General features: G+C 37.5%; 1 protein-coding gene across 1 annotated transcript in view; it reads left to right on the top strand.

Moving 5' to 3' along the window:
- The window catches only part of LOC132068818 (protein OXIDATIVE STRESS 3-like), an 87,618-nt gene extending 71,835 nt beyond the window's left edge, over positions 1-15,783 (top strand). Inside the window, exon 2 of the mRNA XM_059462552.1 lies at positions 15,476-15,783. Within this exon, the coding sequence (XP_059318535.1) occupies positions 15,476-15,746 (271 nt within the window). The 3' untranslated portion in view covers positions 15,747-15,783. The remainder of the gene's footprint in view (positions 1-15,475) is intronic.
- Positions 15,784-19,925: the final 4,142 nt, after the last annotated feature.

Below are 19,925 nucleotides of genomic sequence, written 5' to 3'. Positions count from 1 at the left end.
CCAGCCCTACCCCTTCCGGTGACACATTTTCTACAATTTTGGGACCCCCTTTTCTATTATACCACTTAAAGAATACTAAAAAGAATATTATCTTTTGCTCCTTCCCCCCCGGATGAGGGAATTATAGTAAATGATTTTGATTCTTTTGGTGTTTTGGGATTTTTTTTAAGAATTTAAAAGGGGGTGGGTCATAGTCTTTTACAGGGGGGGTTTTGGGGTTTTTTGGAGTTAGAGTAAAGACAAAGCTTGGGACTATTTTAAAAAATTTTTATGCATAAACACCCACTTTCACTATCCCCCGCCCTCAAAAAAAAAAATTTCCCCAGGATACCCACCCACCGGAATTTTTTCGAGGCATACCATGGGGAAAAGATCCCCTCCGTTCCTCTTTCCGACACATTTTTGTTGGTAAGTTTAAAGGGGCCTTTGATATTTTTTAAGGGTAGGGCTTTTTCCCCCGGGCATTTTCCCTTTAGTGAGTGAAAAAGAAGTGAATTCCCTTCCCCTGGGGACGAATTTTATTCCCGTGACAATACGAGGAAAGCTTTTCCCTATTCCCCTTACCCCGCATGATGAAAATATTTAGGTTTGGAGTCCCCTTTTATGATCCATGAGACTCACAGATTTACATGCGAGTGTTGTTTCCTCTGTTACTCATTATGATTTCGGTGATTAATACTTTTTCTTGATCAATGTGGTTTGGTTGAAGTTGGGTATGTAAAATTTCCTTGATTATACGATTTTTGTCTAGCACATTGAAACACACGGCCATATGATGCTAAATAATGACCTGTGACCCTTCAAACCTTTGCTGACATTTTTAACTTCATCCACAGGTTAAACATCTTGGTTCCCACGATTTCTTTTTCCAGGCAGAGTGCCTAGAATATGGCTATTAATAGGGTGCTCCACTCACTTCATGCTAAACAACCCGAATGGTTTAAGGTGAGTATGGGTTTAGAGTAAGTATTGGATCGGGATTGGGGTGTAATTGACGTTCTGGTTAGAAAATCTGCTTCACTTTGGCTATAGGTTGTGCTGCAAGTTGCCAAATGCCCAATCTATTTTGGAGTAGACCCTATCCCCGTCTTGTTGTTTGTTGCAAAAATAAAAAAGTGTACCACCGCTTGATAGAATTCGATTAAAGAAGTCTCAATCTGATCACTAAACTCTTAAGTTTTAAACTGCCCAGGAAGACCATAGAACCTAATGTTTGTCCCAGTGCTAACAAAGTGTTTAAATCCCCACTTAGAAGCCATGCTCCCTGTACACTATTACCCAGCTGGATAAGGTTAGCCCGTAATGTTTGTCTCTGTTGTGCATCATTTTTAGCATAAACCATAGTTAAGAATGCACTGAAATTATTATTGTCCTCCACTTTGCAATGTATCAACTGTTCAGTAATTGAAAGTACTTGTAATTGGATTGATGACTTCCACAATAGCCAAATTCTTCCATTGTAATTATCTCCCATTTCCATGTCGAAATTTTCATAGACTGCAGTAGACCTCCGGGCTTCTAGCGTTCTATCTTGACCTGCTAACAATTTTTACACTGGGCGACAAATTCAGCTATATCTCTTTTCATGCCATCCCACCAATAAACTTCCTTGAGATCATGGTACATTTTTGTTGTGCTTGAATGAATAGAATAGCGAGAATAATGTGCTTTCCCCATAACCTGCTGATGAAGTCCCACAACATTAGGAACACATAATCTACTTCGATACTTGAGTACTCCATCTTTGTAATTACAAAAATTGTCTTTTCTTTCGAGGAGGTTTATCTACATTGACCAGACGAAACGGTCTTCGTCTTGACGTTCCTTTATTTACTTCGCTACAAAAGATAACACCGACGTATGCTTGAATGAAATTCTGCATCACCTGAATCTAACAATCGAACTCCAAGGCTAGCTAATTGACGAACTTCATGGACCATTTCTCTTTTCTCTAACTGTACATATGATAGGCTACCTATGGATTTACGACTAAGGGCATCGGCTACTACATTAGCTTTTCCAGGATAGTACAAAATATCAACATCATAATCTTTCAGCAACTCTAGCCATCGCCTCTGGCGTAAATTCAAGTCCTTCTGCTTAAAGATGTACTGGAGGCTCTTATGATCAGTATAGATATCAACATGGACACCGTATAAGTAGTGCCTCCACATTTTCAAAGCATGAATCACCGCCGCTAATTCAAGATCATGGGTTGGATAATTCTTCTCGTGCTTCTTCAGCTGTCTAGAAGCATAAGCAACAACCTTACCGTGTTGCATCGACACACAGTCCAAGCCAATACCTAAGGCATCACAATATATCACATAGCCATCTGCTCCTTCTGGAAGAGTTAAAACAGGTGCTGAAGTCAGCTTGTCCTTCAATATCTGAAAACTCTGTTCACAAGCATCTGTCCATTGGAACTTAGCTGATTTCTAATCCAGCTTAGTCAACGGGGCTGAAAGAGAAGAAAATCCTTCTACGAACCTTCTGTAATTACCAGCCAAACCTAAGAAACTACGTATCTCCGTTGGTGTCGTAGGCCTTGACCAATTCTTCACAACCTCAATATTTTGAGTATCCACTCTAATGCCTTCATCTGAAATAATGTGACCCAGAAAAGCCACAGAGTTCAACCAGAACTCACACTTAGAGAACTTGGCATACCATTCTCTACCTCGAAGAATTCCAAGCACTGCTCGTAGATGTTCTGCATGATCAGCCTCTGATGGTGAATAAACCAGAATATCATCTATAAACACGATCACGAACAGATCTAAGAAGGGCCTGAATACACGATTCATCAAGTCCATAAATACAGCTGGAGCATTAGTTAGCCCGAATGATATAACACAGAACTCATAGTGGCCATATCTAGTCCGGAATGCCATCTTCGGAATGTCTTCCTCCTTCACCCTAACCTGGTGGTACCCCGATCTCAGGTCTATCTTACAGAAATATTTGGCGCCTTGCAACTAATCAAATAAATCATCAATCCTCAAGAGCAGATATTTATTCTTTACAGTCATTTTATTCAATTGCCTATAATCAATACACATTCGCAAAGAGCCATCCTTCTTTCTTACAAATAATACCAGCGCTCCTCACGGCGATGTACTGGGTCTAATAAAGCCCTTCTCAAGTAAATCTTCAACTGCTCTTTCAATTCTTTCAACCTCCTCCGGTGCCATTCTATAAGGAGGAATAGATATTGGCTGAGTATCTGGCAATAGATCAATAGTAAAATCAATCTCTCGCTCTGGAGGAATGCCTGGGAGCTCATCTGGAAACACTTCTGGGAACTCATTAACCACAGGGATAGACTGAAGGGTCGGCGACTCTGCTTGCACATCCTGAACCCGAACCAGGTGATAGATGTACCCTTTTCAATCTCCTTCCTTGCTTTAAGGTAGGAAATAAACCTACCCCTCGGTGAAGCAGCATTACCCTTCCACTCTAGGACTGCCTCGCCTGGGGACTAAAATCGAACTATCTTTGCTATGCAATCAACATTAGCATAACAGGAAGCCAACCAATCCATACCCATAATAACATCGAAATCAATCATGCCTAATTCAATGAAATCTGCTAAGGTATGGCGATTTTAAACTATCACTACACAATCTCGGTATACTCGCCTAGCTATGACTGGATCACTAACCGGCGTAGATACCTCAAACGGTTTGATCGAGTCAGGCTCTATCCCAAACTTGCTAACAACAAATGGCGTAACATATGATAAGGTGGAACTTCGGTCAATCAATGCATACACATCATAGGAGGAGACTGATAATATACCTGTGACGATATCAGGAGATGACTCACGATCCTGCCTACCAGCTAGTGTATAAACACGGTACTGAGGCCCACTCGAGCTAGGTGCTCCACTCCTCCCTCTACCACGTTCTGCTAGTATCTGAGAAACTTTCCTTGAAAGGGTGCTGCTAACAGAAGAAGAGCCAGCCACGTACCGTAGGCGGGACCATACCCCCACTCTCTCTCACCGGGATGACTGCCGCATCCTATGACCTGGCTGGCCACAAGCATAACAAACATCTGATCCCAGCCAACACTGACTGCGTGTAACTTGCCACACTGGGCACACCGCGGCAAAGAGGGTCTCATCTCGGCCGACTCCGGTCCGTATGCAAGAGCTCGATGCTCTAGAACTCTGACATCGCTCCGAATAAGAAGACCGATCAAACTCGGATGCGAAAATTGTGGAGGTATACTCCCTACCGAATGAAATGGATATCGGGAATACTGTTGCCTCTGTCCTCCCCTGGACTCGCCCCCGATAGCTAAAGATCTAGCCCTCTTACCATGGCCCTGGTCACGGTCACGCTCTGTCCTCCTCTGATGCTTATGATCTTTTAGATTCTGTGTATATGCCTGTCTATGGGAGATATCCATGCCTGGCTGTAATGCAGCAGTCGTACAAGCATCTATCAAATTTGGCCCTAGACCAGCCATAAAATGATAAACTTTGTCCTCCATCTCAGCCACCATGGCTGGGGCATATCTAGCCATAGAATCAAAATACACACAATACTCCTGGACACTCATGCTGCCCTGCTTAATACGCAGAAACTTATCTGCTCGGGCTCGTCAGACTTTTGGTGGTAAATAATGGCGAATAAAAGCATCTGAAAACTCTCGCCAAACAGCTAGAGGGGCATTCTCTCCCCTAGATAGCTCCCAAGGCTGATACCACTGTACTGCAATATCACGAAGCCTATATGAAGCCAACTCCGCAGACTCGACCTCATCTGCGTGCATAAACTTTAGCGTCCTTTGCATACTATCAATGAAGTCTTGAGGATCCATATTTTGCTTTATCACAGAAAACTCTGGAGGATCTAACCCGAGAAAAGTCTTAACCCTCTAACTTCTAGCCCTGCCTACCTGATCAACACCAACCCCCTGCCGCTGAGCCTGAGCAGCTACTAATCTGGTCAATAACTGCACCACATCCCTCACATCCTGGCCCGATGCATCCGGCTGAGGAACTGGGGCAGGTGCTGGAGGCGGGGTATGCGACGTCTCAGATGGGCTCTTACTTTAAATCTCATCTCCAGCTCTCGTAGCCTGCCGAGTATGGCTAGGGGCCTCACCGGCCGCTTTCTTGGCCTTCTGGGCAGCTGTAGCTTTCTTGGGAGGCATTGTTGAAATCAAAACAAATCATCAGAAGGAAAACTCTCATCTCATGGCTCTATCGCACGATCTAAGAGTGGAAAGAATGACACCATCCTAAATGTCCTGTAGCCTCCTATTTATAAGTGTGGTGCACAACACACCCATAAATAGGACTCTACTAGACACGGTCTGTAGACAACCCTAGGACGGAACTGCTCTGATACCACTTCTGTCATGACCCAAATCGATAAGTCGTGATGAGTGTCTGACCTTTAGCGACCAAACTCCCGTATACACATATCTGAACCTTGCTGAACATCAAGGGCCCATAAGTGACTCAAACTGATCTCATAAATGGGGTGACATCATAAACTCTGTACAATCGGTATATACATATACATGTTGAAGGAACAGTGCAAGCCGGCTAGGCTGCTACATATATTGTACACAAAAGAATAGAAGTCGACAAGGCTACATCATTTGACTAATACATACAACTATTTACAGACCTCTACTGGAATAAAGGGCGTAGAAAGGACAGGACAGGGCCCCGTCATACCCATATGCATATACATCTCAAAAGGGTTGCATACAAAAACTGACTGCACTTCCGGATCAAATGGAGCGCACTGACCACTATTGGATATAGAGGTCTCACCGAGCCGGACCACCGTCGGTCTACCTCCGGCCAACCTCGCGGCATGAACACGGCCCGGAGCAATGGGGAGTCGGTGCGGATAATGTCCGAGTATGTAAGGCATAAGAACAACATGTATATATGTAAGAATCATGAATAAAATCTGAACTCATAAACCGAAATGACTATACGCATGTATTTGTATGAACTAGTATCCGTATGTATCCGTACAATCTATATAACCGACAATGCCTTTGTGGGTGCATAATATGCATGCTCTCAATGATAATCGTGCTCATGTATATATATATATATATATATATATATATATATATATATATATATATAGGTCATAGTGCTGAGGAACGTTCAGCCCGATCCATATCCCATATAATAGTGCCGAGGAACGTACGGCCCGATCCATATATCATATAATAATGCCGAGGAACGTACGACCCGATCCATATATCATATAATAATGCCGAGGAACGTACGGCCCGATCCATATATCATCATCAAGGTGCACCAGCTGATCAGGTGGTAATGCGTATATAACGTCTATCCCTTTCCCCATACCCCATATACATATAATACACGCGTATATAACGCCTTCTGGTCATGGATCAATATGCATATGTATATGAATGCAATTCTTAACTGAAGTGTATACATAGAACTCCTAGAGTGACATAAGGTCATATTACCTCTGAAGGACAACCTTTGAGCTAGCATTATCAACATAAGAAATCTCAAGATCCATGAACAGAAAGAATAATCATACGGGGTATGGGAACGTCAAAGACTGAAGTACTCTTAGTGCGTCTAAGAGTAGAGTAATATGGAAGCTCGTTCAATAGCTTGTTGGCTCATAACATAGGATCATGCCAAAATGAAGAAAGAATAGCCTTAACATACCTTGAAGTATATCCAATCTGTTACATCCTGTACTTTTGTACTTTGAATTATTCGTAAGTTAACCGACATAAGCTCGAAGGACAAGATTATTTTGAGGTTATAAGTATTTATGTAATTCTTAACAAGTGATAAGTAAGTGTCGTGAAGGTTAGAGGTTAAACAAATTCGGGCTATGGTTCGAACCACTCGCGCAGGAGAATTTTTGTCATATTCAAGTATGCAAATAAAGAGATCCATGTATAAAAGTTTGAGGTCCCGAAATAATTTAGGACTTAACAAATGTGACAACGGTGATTGAGAAGAATATATAGTGTATGTATAAAGAGGCTAAGGACTAGAGTTCTACCACATGACTATGATAATGAGCATATGGAGTGTATTAAAAATGATTACTGTTTAAGTGAATTGAGATCAAGAAATTAATTCTAGGTGTAATTGGTTAAATGAGGAATTGTAGTAGAAGACAAGAAATGAATTAAGATTGGTGGATAAATATTGTATGGACTAAACCCATATGGGTCTTTGACACATGGTAGCAAGGGAGTATACATAAGCATGCATATAATATTGGGTGGAATATTTGTGATGACTAATCTAAGTATGGATGCCATACTTACACGTGTAAGTGGAAAAGTCCATTTAAAACCTTATCTAATTTTCATGGATTTCTTTTTTCTAAAGAAATTATACTACAACCTTTACATAAGGTAGCTGCTCTTAAAAGATAAGATAGGAACAACAACGTTTCTTCCTTTCATAGGAAGTGACGATTGATTTGCATTAATAACAATACACAGGTTTTGTTCTTTACTTCGATTTCGTTGTTCCGTTTTATCGCGTGGTTGAATTTGGGCTTTCTTCAAAGTGAAGTAAGGTGGAAGAAGATCGTTTCTTGAAATATAAGGTAAGAATTATTCTCTCCTAGGTATATTTAAATTCATCCAGGTCACAGTTAAATTGTGAGATAAGAACTATGGAATTAATGACGAAAATCGGATAAGTTGATGTTGTTGTTGTAGTGTTATTGTTGTTACTGCCGATGTGGTTGTTGTTATAATTGTTTATTGGTATTATAATTTCGGGCTAAGGATATAAACAGAGGAGATGCTGCCCGAATTTCGGCAAAATTCTTAAATGATTTAATTTGGAGGCTTAAGATAAGCGTATGACGACAAGCCTAATAATAGTATAATGGTTTTATATGTAGATTACGAGACTATGAATGATCTTACGTAGATTGCAAGACAAGAAGTAAGTTGGAAAGTGAAAAGTAAGCTTCCAGGTATGTAAGGCAAACCTTTCTTCCTTTGGCATGATTCTTGTTGTTATTCATCCTATATGTACTCCCTATGATTCCATTCTTAGACGAGTAAGGTCTAAATGTTTCTTGTGATGGCTTATTGATGTTGTACTCCTATTCTGTTCTGAAGGGAACACCCATAAGGTGCCAAGTTGAGTTGTGTATATGGTTTTACTAATGATTTCGAGAAAATGAGTTTTATTCTAAAGGAAACATAAAGTTTGAATTTCAAAACCACTCCGAAGGGGGTGCGAGATTTTACTACTTTATTTCATTTACGATTTTTGTTTACATTCCATAGTATCATCCCTTTGTATTGATATGATCATTTATTCTTTGGGTAGGGCAATAAGATGAAATTGAGTAGAGTATAAGTAGTAAGAATTTCATAACAATTCTACCCTCAAACCTGGAAGTATGTCCTCCTAAGTCTAGTGAGATACAAATTTAATAACTTCTTATGAAAGACTAAGGCTAATAACTGGATTGTGATGAATTGATTAGTGACTTATGATATGAATTGAAATTGATATTTATGGATTGAGTTTGTGTTGATATGATGATGATATTAAGCCGGAAGCGGCTGCCCAAAGGGGCCACCCTAGCTAAGCAGGAAGGGGCTGCCCGAAGGGGCCATCATTATTGTGCCGGAAGCGGCCGTCCGAAGGGTTGTGATACTAGCCGGAACCGATTGTCTGAAGGGACCATTCTGTTAACATGTCGGAAGCTGCATGTGTGTTGGATTGCATTATTTACTTAAAGTTTGTTTTGAGACTTCGTGTGCACATTTATGTTTCCTCTAACGAAGGCTGCAGGTATTGAGTTAGATTGTGATTTCTTCTCTCCTAAGTCAAATTATGATTATGACTTGTTACCACCTTACATACTCAGTACATTGTCCGTACTGACGTCCTTTTGCCTGGGGACGCTGCGTTCATGCCCGCAGCCCCAGATTGTTTGGCAGGTTAAGTGTATAGCTAGGATGCTTGGATGTCAGCTGGGATTGGCAAGTTCCACCTCATTCTGGAGCTGTGCTGAGTCATGTATAGATATGTATGATTATGGGTATGTCAGGGCCCTGTCCTGACTCATAATGTTCAGTTTACTTCTTAGAGACTTCTGCAGACAGTGTCCTGTGGTATGTTTGTCGAGATGTCGACAAAGTGATGTCAGTTGAGTCATTTGTGGATTTTAAAAGAGTATGTATTTTAGATGATTTACTTATTTGATTGAAAGTTTTCATAATCGTTATAACGATAATTATTTCTATTTGGAAAAGTTTTATGTTCTTAAATTTTTTTGAAATGACAGGTTTTGATAGAGCGAATGTCTGACGGTTCGCTCGACTCTGATGAGAGTCGGATACCCGTCATGCCCTATCAGGATTGGGGTGTGACACAATCGTCTAACTTCTACTTCTCGAACTCGTAGGTCTACAATCAAAATAATATAGGCCTTAATTAGACTATTTACCTAGTTTTATAACCATTTTTAAATACAAAAAGAGCTTAACGAATAGTGGACAACATTTCCCTTGTAAGCTCAACAACCCTTCACTTCCCATTCAATCCAACTTTAACCTCAATATCCACAACAACAATGACAACACTTAGATATAAAAATATACTCAAATCCATTCCCAATCATCTTCTTAACAAAACCCCACAATCACTATTTTACCCCTCAACAACTTACCACTTTCATAGCTATCTTCTCTTTACTTAAAACCACTAAAACTCTTAGTAATTAACTTAAGTACAAAGGTCGAAATCATTTACATACCTTGAGGGGTCTAAGATTCGAAGGATTAGCTTCAATTTCAACTTTCCAAGCCTCACAACTTTTATGAAACCCTAGGAGCAACCTTCTTCTTCACAAGCTCAGGTTTTACGGGGCTCGAATCTTACCAAATCTCCACTATTATGATGGAAAATGTTGGGAGTAGATATACTAGGGTTTTCTCTAATTGGAAGAGAGAAAATGAGAAATAAAGTCGAGGGATCATATATTTATACTTGGAACTAAAAAGTTCTAGTGGTGCGGGTCGACGACGCCTCGACGTGTCGACGGTCCGTTGACTTGCTTCGTTGACCTGTGCCTATAGATTCAAGGCTGCGGAAACATAACGATGCCGCACAACGACGGTCCGTCGACATGTTGATCACCTGTCGACGATGACTGGTGTCTGCAGATTTTTCCTGAATCATTTCAGGTTGTGCCGATTCGGTTTGTTCAACTTCTAATCCTGTAAATTACCAGGAATTCCTGCTAGTACATTTGTACACGGGGTAAGACACTTGTTGTCTCTAAAAATTGGGCACGGGTCTCTATTCCAAAGGCATACCCAACTAGAAAACTATAAGTTCTCCTATGACAAAAACGAGAAGCGTAGCAGGTAGGTATCATAGGCCGACTAAGACTAGCTAACGTATATAAAGACAACAAAGCAAGATAAACACGTAAAATAATAAGGTACAAGTCAACACGAATCCATATCCACGGTACAAGTCATCGCCTATGTTATAGCATCTAAACCCAACTATGCTAAGCCTCAGTATAACCAATCCGAACCAGTACATCCCAATCATATCAATACGAGTCATCACCTATGTTATAGCGTCTAAACCCAACTATGCCAAGTCTCAGTATAACTATTCCGAACAGTACATCCCAATCACATCACAACCATATCATAGCAACCAAGAGGTATAATGCAATGCAATGAAGTATGTAATATGGATGAAATGCCACCTAGTCTTTGTACAACATGTTCCGGATAGAATACCTCCACGTCTCAGTGATCATGACCCATGGAGGACTCGCGAAGTCCATGTACATTTCGTCCCGACTACAACCTCGGCGACGAGCACTCTCTCGATCCCCGCAAGAGACCTCGGGCATCGAACACTCATTTGTTCCCGACAAGAGACCTCGGGCAACGTACACTCATCCCGCTCAGCTAAATGACCTTTCATCTCTCTTTTACGCTCTCCGACAAAGACCTCGGAGGCTACACTCTCTCACTTATCATCATCATTATCATAACCATGCAATATCGATGTATCATGGAAATGAGTATCAATACGATGCAATGTAATATCAACAACCAATTCAATCCCAAACAGTGCCACACATGGCACACAAGTAATATCAATAATAAGGCTACACAATAAGCCACAATGGAATCCCAATTCTCATCTCAATATCAATCTAGTAATGTACCGCAATATCATAGCCATGATATATCAGTAATCACCAATATCCAATGTCTCAATATGGCAACGAGCCAATAAGTAAATTGAATAAGATAAGTCAACAATGCAACGAGGTGGCTAGCCCCCAAATCACACAACAAAGCCCAACCTAAGACAATATCCAACCCAACTTCATACCCGAAGGTTTACATGCATTCTCCGACAATATCATCTAAACATAACCTTCGCTAATCAAAGTCTCACCATAACCTACCTGAAGAGCCGAGCAAAGAAAGTCTCCAACAGTCAAACCTTAGTCTTTCCCTTCCTTTGAGCCTCGAGATAATGGAAGTCTAATCATATCCGAATCATGAAATTAGAATCAAGAAGAAACATCATTCAACCTTACTACTAGTCAAGACCCAAATCACAACCTATGTAATGGGGTTTATGAACTAAAAAGATGAAATTAGGAATCTATAGGTCTCAACAAGAAATTAATGTTCTAGGTGATCAATTCCCATCAATTATAAGTTAGAAGAACTAACAAATCACTTAAATTCAGATTCTCTAGGCAAAACCCCTAAATTTGGGTATGAACCCTAACTTCCAATTTCATAAATTGGCCACTAATTAGGAAGGAGTCATGCAATAATAGATTCTAATAATCAATTCCATGCTTAATGATGCTAACGCAATCAATAATTCAAGATTTAATAGCCTAGCATGAAGAACCTACAAAATCCTCTTTCAATCCATCATTTCTTAAGAAACTAGCATGTTTAATGGATTCCTAAGGTGATTAATGGAATATGGAATAGCAATGAAGATGGAAGGACTTACCACAATGATTTCCCCCCAAGAAATTCCTTGAAATGCTGCCAATAACTCTATTTTTGGAGTGGTATTGAATGAAGGATTTAGGGCTTTTAACACACATTTAATGAATCTAACTGCCCGTCACACGCTTCTGCGCCTCCTCCAGTGCTTCAGCAGCGCCGCTTTCATGGTCCCATGACTTCTTCTACGGTCATGCCTAAATACACAAGCAGCTACAGCGGCAGGGTAACCGCTAAACTAGTACTGCTGCGGCGGTCCTGGTGCCGCCATAGCGGGCGCCAGACACCAAAAACTCCCAAGTTTTCACTAATTCAACCTGAAATCCCGACTATCACCTGAGACCATCTGCTCACAAACTATATATGCAGACATATGTAAAAATATGTTATGAACGCACTCATAGCCTCGGAATTCCCAATGGAGGTCTCGTTGACAGAGTCAATCCTCGATACCTCATAACCAACTTCCCAACCCAAGTCCTAAAAGTGCACCGAGTGCATGGGGAAACAAACCGAATATATACACAAGTTCTAAAAGACCATCCAGACCTCTCGGAATTGACGGATTCCCTAAAAAGATCCGTTTACCTAAAAGTCAACTATTGGTCAAATATTTTTTCACTTTAAGTCTAATTTCACAAACCCAACCTATTTCGCATCGGATGACCTAAAAAATCATACCACCCGTCCCCGCGGGTCAAATATACGCTGATATAGCTCGGGAAAGGGTCAATGAGGTCAAACTAGTTGTAACGACCAAATGGGTCGTTACAGTTTCGTACCTTCAATTTTACTTATAGCTGCCACCAACCCAGCTAAGTCAATGTTGAAATTATATTCTAACAACTTCAGATTTTCAATATTGCTTGTAACTGAATCAACTGTTATGGATTTGGATTGTAATTCTCATCTACTTTGGGCCGGATCACTTTTTTTGTCGGGAAATTGGTCTCTCGAATTAATTGTTACGACTCCGTTCATGTCTTGAATAGAGCCTCTCCTGCTGTCCATACGGCGGATACCTCTCTTTTCCAAACCTGGAGTCAGAATCAACATTTCTCCTGGGTCTATCTTGATTTCGATTCGGACCAGTTGATCTAGCTGGTAACCCGAACTGATCATCTTCTACTCGAATCTTTGATTCGTACCTATTGTGAACATCCGCCCATATTGTAGCGGGAAATTCTAATAAGTTTTATTTTAATTTCAATGAGGGCCTTGAACTTTTAGGGTTCAAACCTTTGGTGAACTCCTCTGCTGCCCATTCATCCGGGACAGCTGGTAACAGTATATGTTCCTTTTGGAATCTTATGAAAAATTCCCGTACTGCATCGTCTTGGGCTATCTTAAAGATATCCACTTTTCTTGCAGACACTTTCTTTGCTCCAGCGTGTGCCTCGATGAAGGCATCAGTAAGCATTTCGAAAGAATGCATAGAATGCCCAGGAAGCAGTGAATACCATGTCATCGCCCCTTTGGACAACGTTTCACCGAACTTCTTAAGTAAAATAGACTCAATCTCATTCGGTTGCATATCATTTCCTTTGATAGCACATGTGTATGAAGTCACGTGCTCTTGAGGATCTGTGGGCCCATCATACTTTGGTAAATCTGGCATTTTGAACCTCTTTAGGATCAATTTAGGCGCTGCACTTGGTGGAAACGGTAACTGAATATAGCTCTTCGAATCTAGCCCCTTAAGCACTGGCGGTGACCCTGGAATTTGGTCTATCCGGGAATTGAACGCCTTAAACTCTTTTCGTTCCGATCCAGTCGACTATTCAATTCTTTCTCATTTTTTTTCTAGCTGACTGGAATGGGCCTCCAGATACTGCATAACGTTAGGTGCTGCACTACAACCTCGATCGCTACCGCTGCCTTCTCCGTGATTTGCAGCAGTATTCGTCAAATTTGCTCTGACATTACTCCTACCCACTTGCAAATCAACAATAGCCTTTTGTTGCTTTTCCAGCAAGTCAAGAATTTTTGCCAACCTCGGATCATCACTCATTTCTTCGTCCATGTTTTCTTCATCATTGGGAGTCAAATCATTTCCTGTGTGTTTGGATCCTTGAGGGGAAGTCAAGAACTGATCATTCCTTGTCCTGACCTCTCCTGTTGCCGAATCTATCTCTTGTGCATTGATGTTGTTCAACACACCATCAACTTGATTTCCAGTGTTTCCCATAACCTAGATTACCTGATTTCACAGAATTGAAAGTGATTAGTGAGGCAGTTTAGAGAAACAAAACAATACCACAATTATCCTTAGCCCCACGTTGGGCACCAAACTGTTTACCCCAAAAAAGGTACAATTCAATTTTTAATAGTTTAAAGGATACGTGAGTTGATTTGTTATAAGCAAGAGGAAAATAATAACAGTATTGTAATGAAACCAGATAAATGTAAGATAAGAAAGCGATAAATAAGCCTTGGCCGAACGAGCCTCGGAGAGAATCCTTTGATAAGTTTTACTCCGGTGGAACACTTGAATATTTAGCCTTGACGATTGAATATTAATGCGGAACAAAAGAATAACAACGGAACAATTTTGCTTTGAAATAGAGACTGATTAATATAAACAAGTATAAGGAATTGTATTTCGATGATCTTACATTGAGCTTTTTGGCTCCTTTTATAGTTGTAAAGCATCAGCCTTGAGCTGTAAATATATCCTAATAATGAGCAATAATAATCAAGAAATGCTATTGTTAATGCGGAAACATAACGTCAGCTTCGAATCGAGACCGGTTATGTAACGTTAATTCTTCTTAAATGACCCGTACCAACTGCTTCGACTGATTTGACACGAGCTCACACAGGGTCGCTTTTCCCGGTTAAATCAATCATTACTGCATTGCTTGACTTCATCTGCGACGTGTTCCTCTTTCCTTATGCCACGTTTCAAACTATATTTTTCCATGTATAAAATGACCATCCAAACAGAGTGTTAGTGGGGGGATGACATTGGTAGTATTGGCCAACTCAAGTGCCTATTTTAAAAAAATAACTTTTAAAGGAACAGTCGATATATGCACAACGTATCTTAAGAGGCGGACCTAAAAGTGTTAGGAGTAAGTTCAATTGAATCCATTACTTTTAGAATAAATCATAAATAATATAAATATTAAGTATTTGTGAACTCTATATTTTCAAGGAGTTCAGAATATTGAACCATAAATTGTAAAACCTTGATACCCTCCGTGTAACGAAGAGGCACAATACTTTAATTACTACGTACTAGAATGAATTTTGGTTAAATACAAATTGATCGATTCCTTGTTTGAAAAGAGAAAGCACTTGTAATACATAAATAGATATATATGTACACTTTTTTTTTTTTTAAGAAAGTTTGTTGATTTAAAGAAATTCTCCTATTTCTTGACATGGTTTGTAAAGTGGAATTAAGGTGAATTTTAATGAAATTTATGAATTCTTTTTGTAAGCACAGGAGAGGGCTGTCAAAGTATTATAAAGGAAAGAGTGAGTCATTTGGGTGCTTGGGAAGTGCGAAGAGCCTCGAGGATCTTACAAAGATAGGGAATTCATATAACAAGAGAATGAAGTCATGTAAAAGCTTAGGTGGAAGAAGATCATCATTTGGTCCAAAAGCTGGCATTACAAAGCAGTCTTCAAGGAAGCCTACCTTATCTTCACTTACTCATACAAATACTCTTGTGGATACTTGTACATCTTCCTTTTCTTTGGACAAGAATTTCTAATATCAAGCTTAATTTGCTGCAAAGTTTTTTGAATGGAGCAAGTTGTGAAGTTGTAATTCAGAAATGATTTAAGGTCTGCAAAAGAATTAGGATATAATTAATAAGGATGCAATTCTTTGACAGACGAATTTTGTTGATTAAAATGAAGTAATGATGGAAAGTATCTAAAGCTAATCACAAGGGTAATATTAATTTCTTTATTGCGTGTACATAAATGATTTACCGGATCATTATCCATTAACAAAGTTTTACGCTGGTCTCAGTGCGTTTTACTGGAAGACCATGTCGAGGGATGGCAAGGTGATTGCAAGTAGGCCATTTGGGTTTAATTTGGAGATTAAAATGGGCCATATTAATAGATCATATGACTAGATTAATAAGTTGTTTAAAGAGTATTTGGGTTTTGATGAGTTGTAATGATGAAAATTCGCCCCAAGATTCAGTTTTTGAACTTATGGCTAACATTTGGGCAAGTTAAACCTTTGGTCAGCTGCAAAAAGATAATTACGTTCGCTAGTAACATATATAAAAAATATATACTAGTACTACTATGTATCACAAATGCGTATCTTATGTATATTATATATTAATATACAAAAAATATACATTTGTGGCTATTATTTTGGTGGGCGCCTATTTATGTCAATTTCTCTTAATATTTAACCACTGTTTGAAATATAATTAAGAAATAGACATTTTTAAAGGTGAAAATAAAATTTAGACAAAAAAAACCCATAATTAAAGCATGAAAAAATTTCTGGCATGGGGTACCACAGTTCAATGTTTTAACAAATGAAACTCCTAAAATTTAAAAATTCCAATAGCTTCAAATGTGCAGTTCAAACTTCAGGTAATTCTCATGGAGTTTTGGACTGTTGTAGTTCAAATTCTAGAAATTTCTTCTGAAAATATGAACAGATACAGTTCAAACTTCAAGAATTTTTCATAGGGTATGAATTGACATAGGTTTAAATTTCAAAAATATAATATGTTAAGTTTATAATGTTAAAGTGAAATAATATTTTTGCATGAGCAAAATAATGCTAAATATTATTTTGGTAGATACCAAAAGCAAATAATGTTAAAGGATTATATTGCTCATGGTACTCCGTGATAAAATTAGTACTATATATAAGGGAGACTACCCATTTTTTGTAGTCCTTACATGAATTTTCTCGTCTCTTTTTACCCTTAATTAAAGTTTTAATGACTTTGTAAGTCCTTACACACGTTGGTAAATTTTAAGAACTTTCAGGATTTTTTTCATGCCACTAAAAAGTGATAATGTCATGAAAAATGTGATAGTGGGGCCCACAAAGCATACTCATACATATTTGAGTCTTTTTTTTTTTTTTATATGGAAATGGAAATATTGTTTCAAATTATATTTCTCTTGAGAATTTAATAGATGCTTAATTATTGAGTTAAAATATTACTCTTATAATATTATTTATTATTTATAGTGTTATTTACCATTTATATTTTGCTATTTTTAATTTTTATTCGTCCGATTAAATGTAAAGTTTATTTTACTTTATTTTTCTCCTGGTATTTTGTGTCGTACGTGCTTGCAAACATAAGTAATTAACAGTTTTCACTTAAGATAGGATAAAATTTTAAATTAAATGAATAAACACAAATAACTTATATCGTTGTTAAATATTTTTAAAATGTATCAAAAATGTAAATTATAGTCCTTCCGTCTCAATCGAAAACTGAATTCCGAAGTACGGTTTAATTCATCTAATTCATACTTTTAACATAAGATTTACCTAATAAATGACTATATTAAAAGAGGATCTATGAAACATTATTTTCATAAATATTCTGAAATATTTGAAAAAAACTTTAGTTAAAGAAAATACAATTTGATCTTCAAACTGTAATAATACTAAACAATTGGAAAAAGTATATTTTTCCCTTCTTTAATATTAAAATATTTTGCAAAATGCGGGATAGTCAACATTTTTAATAATTTAGGATAAAATAATTAAGTTCAACATGAAAAAGTTATTACAATGTACATTCCATAAAAAAGGGTTCATTAAATTAATAAAACGGGAAAAAACGTTAAATATTTTTTTAACATGCATCTTTTGAAAAGAAAAAATTAAAGTAAGAACAATTTAATTTAATTGACTTTCAATAATTTTTTGTATGGTTTAATTTGAAAGAAAATCTACAAAAGTATCTTGTAATACTAAGGCTTTTAATTATTTATAAATTAAATTTATTGATTTTAGCGTACAACAATATTGTAACATTAAATATTTTTGACATTAATTGAATACCCTAATATCTTTTGCAAAAAATGAGTTAGTTAATATGTGTTGAATTCAAAGAAATAAATAGAATTAATTTAACATATTAAAAGCTCAATTTCAATCATCAGAGATATAATCTCAGAATATTTCAGTAAAATAGAAATTAGAAAAGCTTTTATTTGTTTGATTTTTGTTTTAAAAAAGTCTAATACGTAAACTAAGAAAAATATTTTCCTTTAACTTTTAGATATCTTTTTGTACTTTAATATTTTAGAATTCCTTAAAAAATGTCAAAATGATATTACAAAAACAAAGAAGTAAGAGCAGAAAAAAGTTTAAAATAAATCTACAAACTTAATTTTTAATATCGGTTTTGGCCCGGGCTTAGCACGGGCCAAATGACACTAGTATATATAATATTTGAAATGAATTCCATGAAGAAGTAATGTTAAAAGATTATTTTGCACTAATAGTACCTCCTGATATAAGTATCTCAAATAATATTAAAGTATTACTTCACTCACGGTACATCATCGAACTACACGACATTGTCCTAGAATGTCAACTTATACAAAAATAAAAAAATATGACTGTGTCCTGAAGATTTACAGAAATGAATCCCAAGAATAGTGTCCTGCAGTTTTAGTAAAAACTTAAAGTTCAAACAAGACATGCTATAAAAAAATTTGATCTTATAAAGTGAAGTTTCAGTACTGTTTGATGTAGTTCAACCTTATTATAGAGAAGAAAATTTTCTACGGTCAATTACGGGATGAGCTGCCAATAGCTAATCACAAAATATAAAGAACAATATTAAAATGTCGAAGGTCAAATAGAGAAAAAAGAGAGTTATTCATATTGTTGACGTTCATTTTACGTAAACTCTAGGCTAAATTATAAATGTAAGGACGAAGGAGTACAAACAATGAGCTTGTAAGAAGCTAAAAAATGAAAGATAAGCATAGCTAGAATGCCATTTTTTGACCGAAGTTTGTTGATTAAAATGAAGTAATGATGGAAAGTATCTGAAGCTAACCACAAGGGAAATATTTATTTTCTGATTGTGTGTAATGAAATGATTCACTAGATCATTACCCATTAACAACGTCTTACTTGGAAAGTCTGGTCTGGGTGTGTTTTAAATAGAAGATTGTGTCAAGAGATGGCAAAGTGATTGCGAAATGACGATTTGGGTTGAACTTGAGAATTAAAACAAGCTAAATTAATAGATGATTCCCTTAGTTTAATAAGTCATCCAAATTGTATTGGGACTTTGATAAGTTGTGTCAAGATGAGTTAAATAAGAGAAAATGGCACAGTGTACCAACTAAGATGCATAATTGTCATACATTAACTAAGTTTTAAGAAGTTTCTACAAAATAGCCATTACGCACCTTTTAGGCCAAAAAGTTACCACCACATGACTCATAATCATTTTCATTAAAAATAGCAAAAAAATATTTAGTACGCTCTCTTCTAACTCTCAACCAAAATTTCTCCTTAAAATTAGCAAAAAATATTTAGCCTCGTCTCTTTCCTTATATTAGCGAAAGCTATTCAATTATGACTATTCTCCTTCCAAAGGGTATTTCTCCATATCCACAATCCGTAATTTCTTTTCTCCAACTGTTTGCTAGAAGCTATGGCCAGAAACCTATTATCCATATTTACCTAACAAATTTGTATACATTTGTTTACATAGGTATTCATTAGTCCGTATTCACCTAATAAGTTGGTATACATTTGTGTCCGTATACGGTATGTATTCATATAATAAATTAGTATACATTTACTTGCATTAGTATCTTTATAATTTTGTATTAGTATACATTATTCTGCATTCACCAAACAAATTTGTATACATTTATTTTCATTGTTATCCATTGGTGCGTATTTACCTAATAAATATATATAC

The sequence above is a fragment of the Lycium ferocissimum genome, chromosome 8 (genome assembly GCF_029784015.1).
Source record: "Lycium ferocissimum isolate CSIRO_LF1 chromosome 8, AGI_CSIRO_Lferr_CH_V1, whole genome shotgun sequence".
Taxonomy (NCBI): domain Eukaryota; kingdom Viridiplantae; phylum Streptophyta; class Magnoliopsida; order Solanales; family Solanaceae; genus Lycium; species Lycium ferocissimum.
Note: the sequence above shows the minus strand (reverse complement) of the source record. Positions and strands in the feature narration are given on the sequence as shown.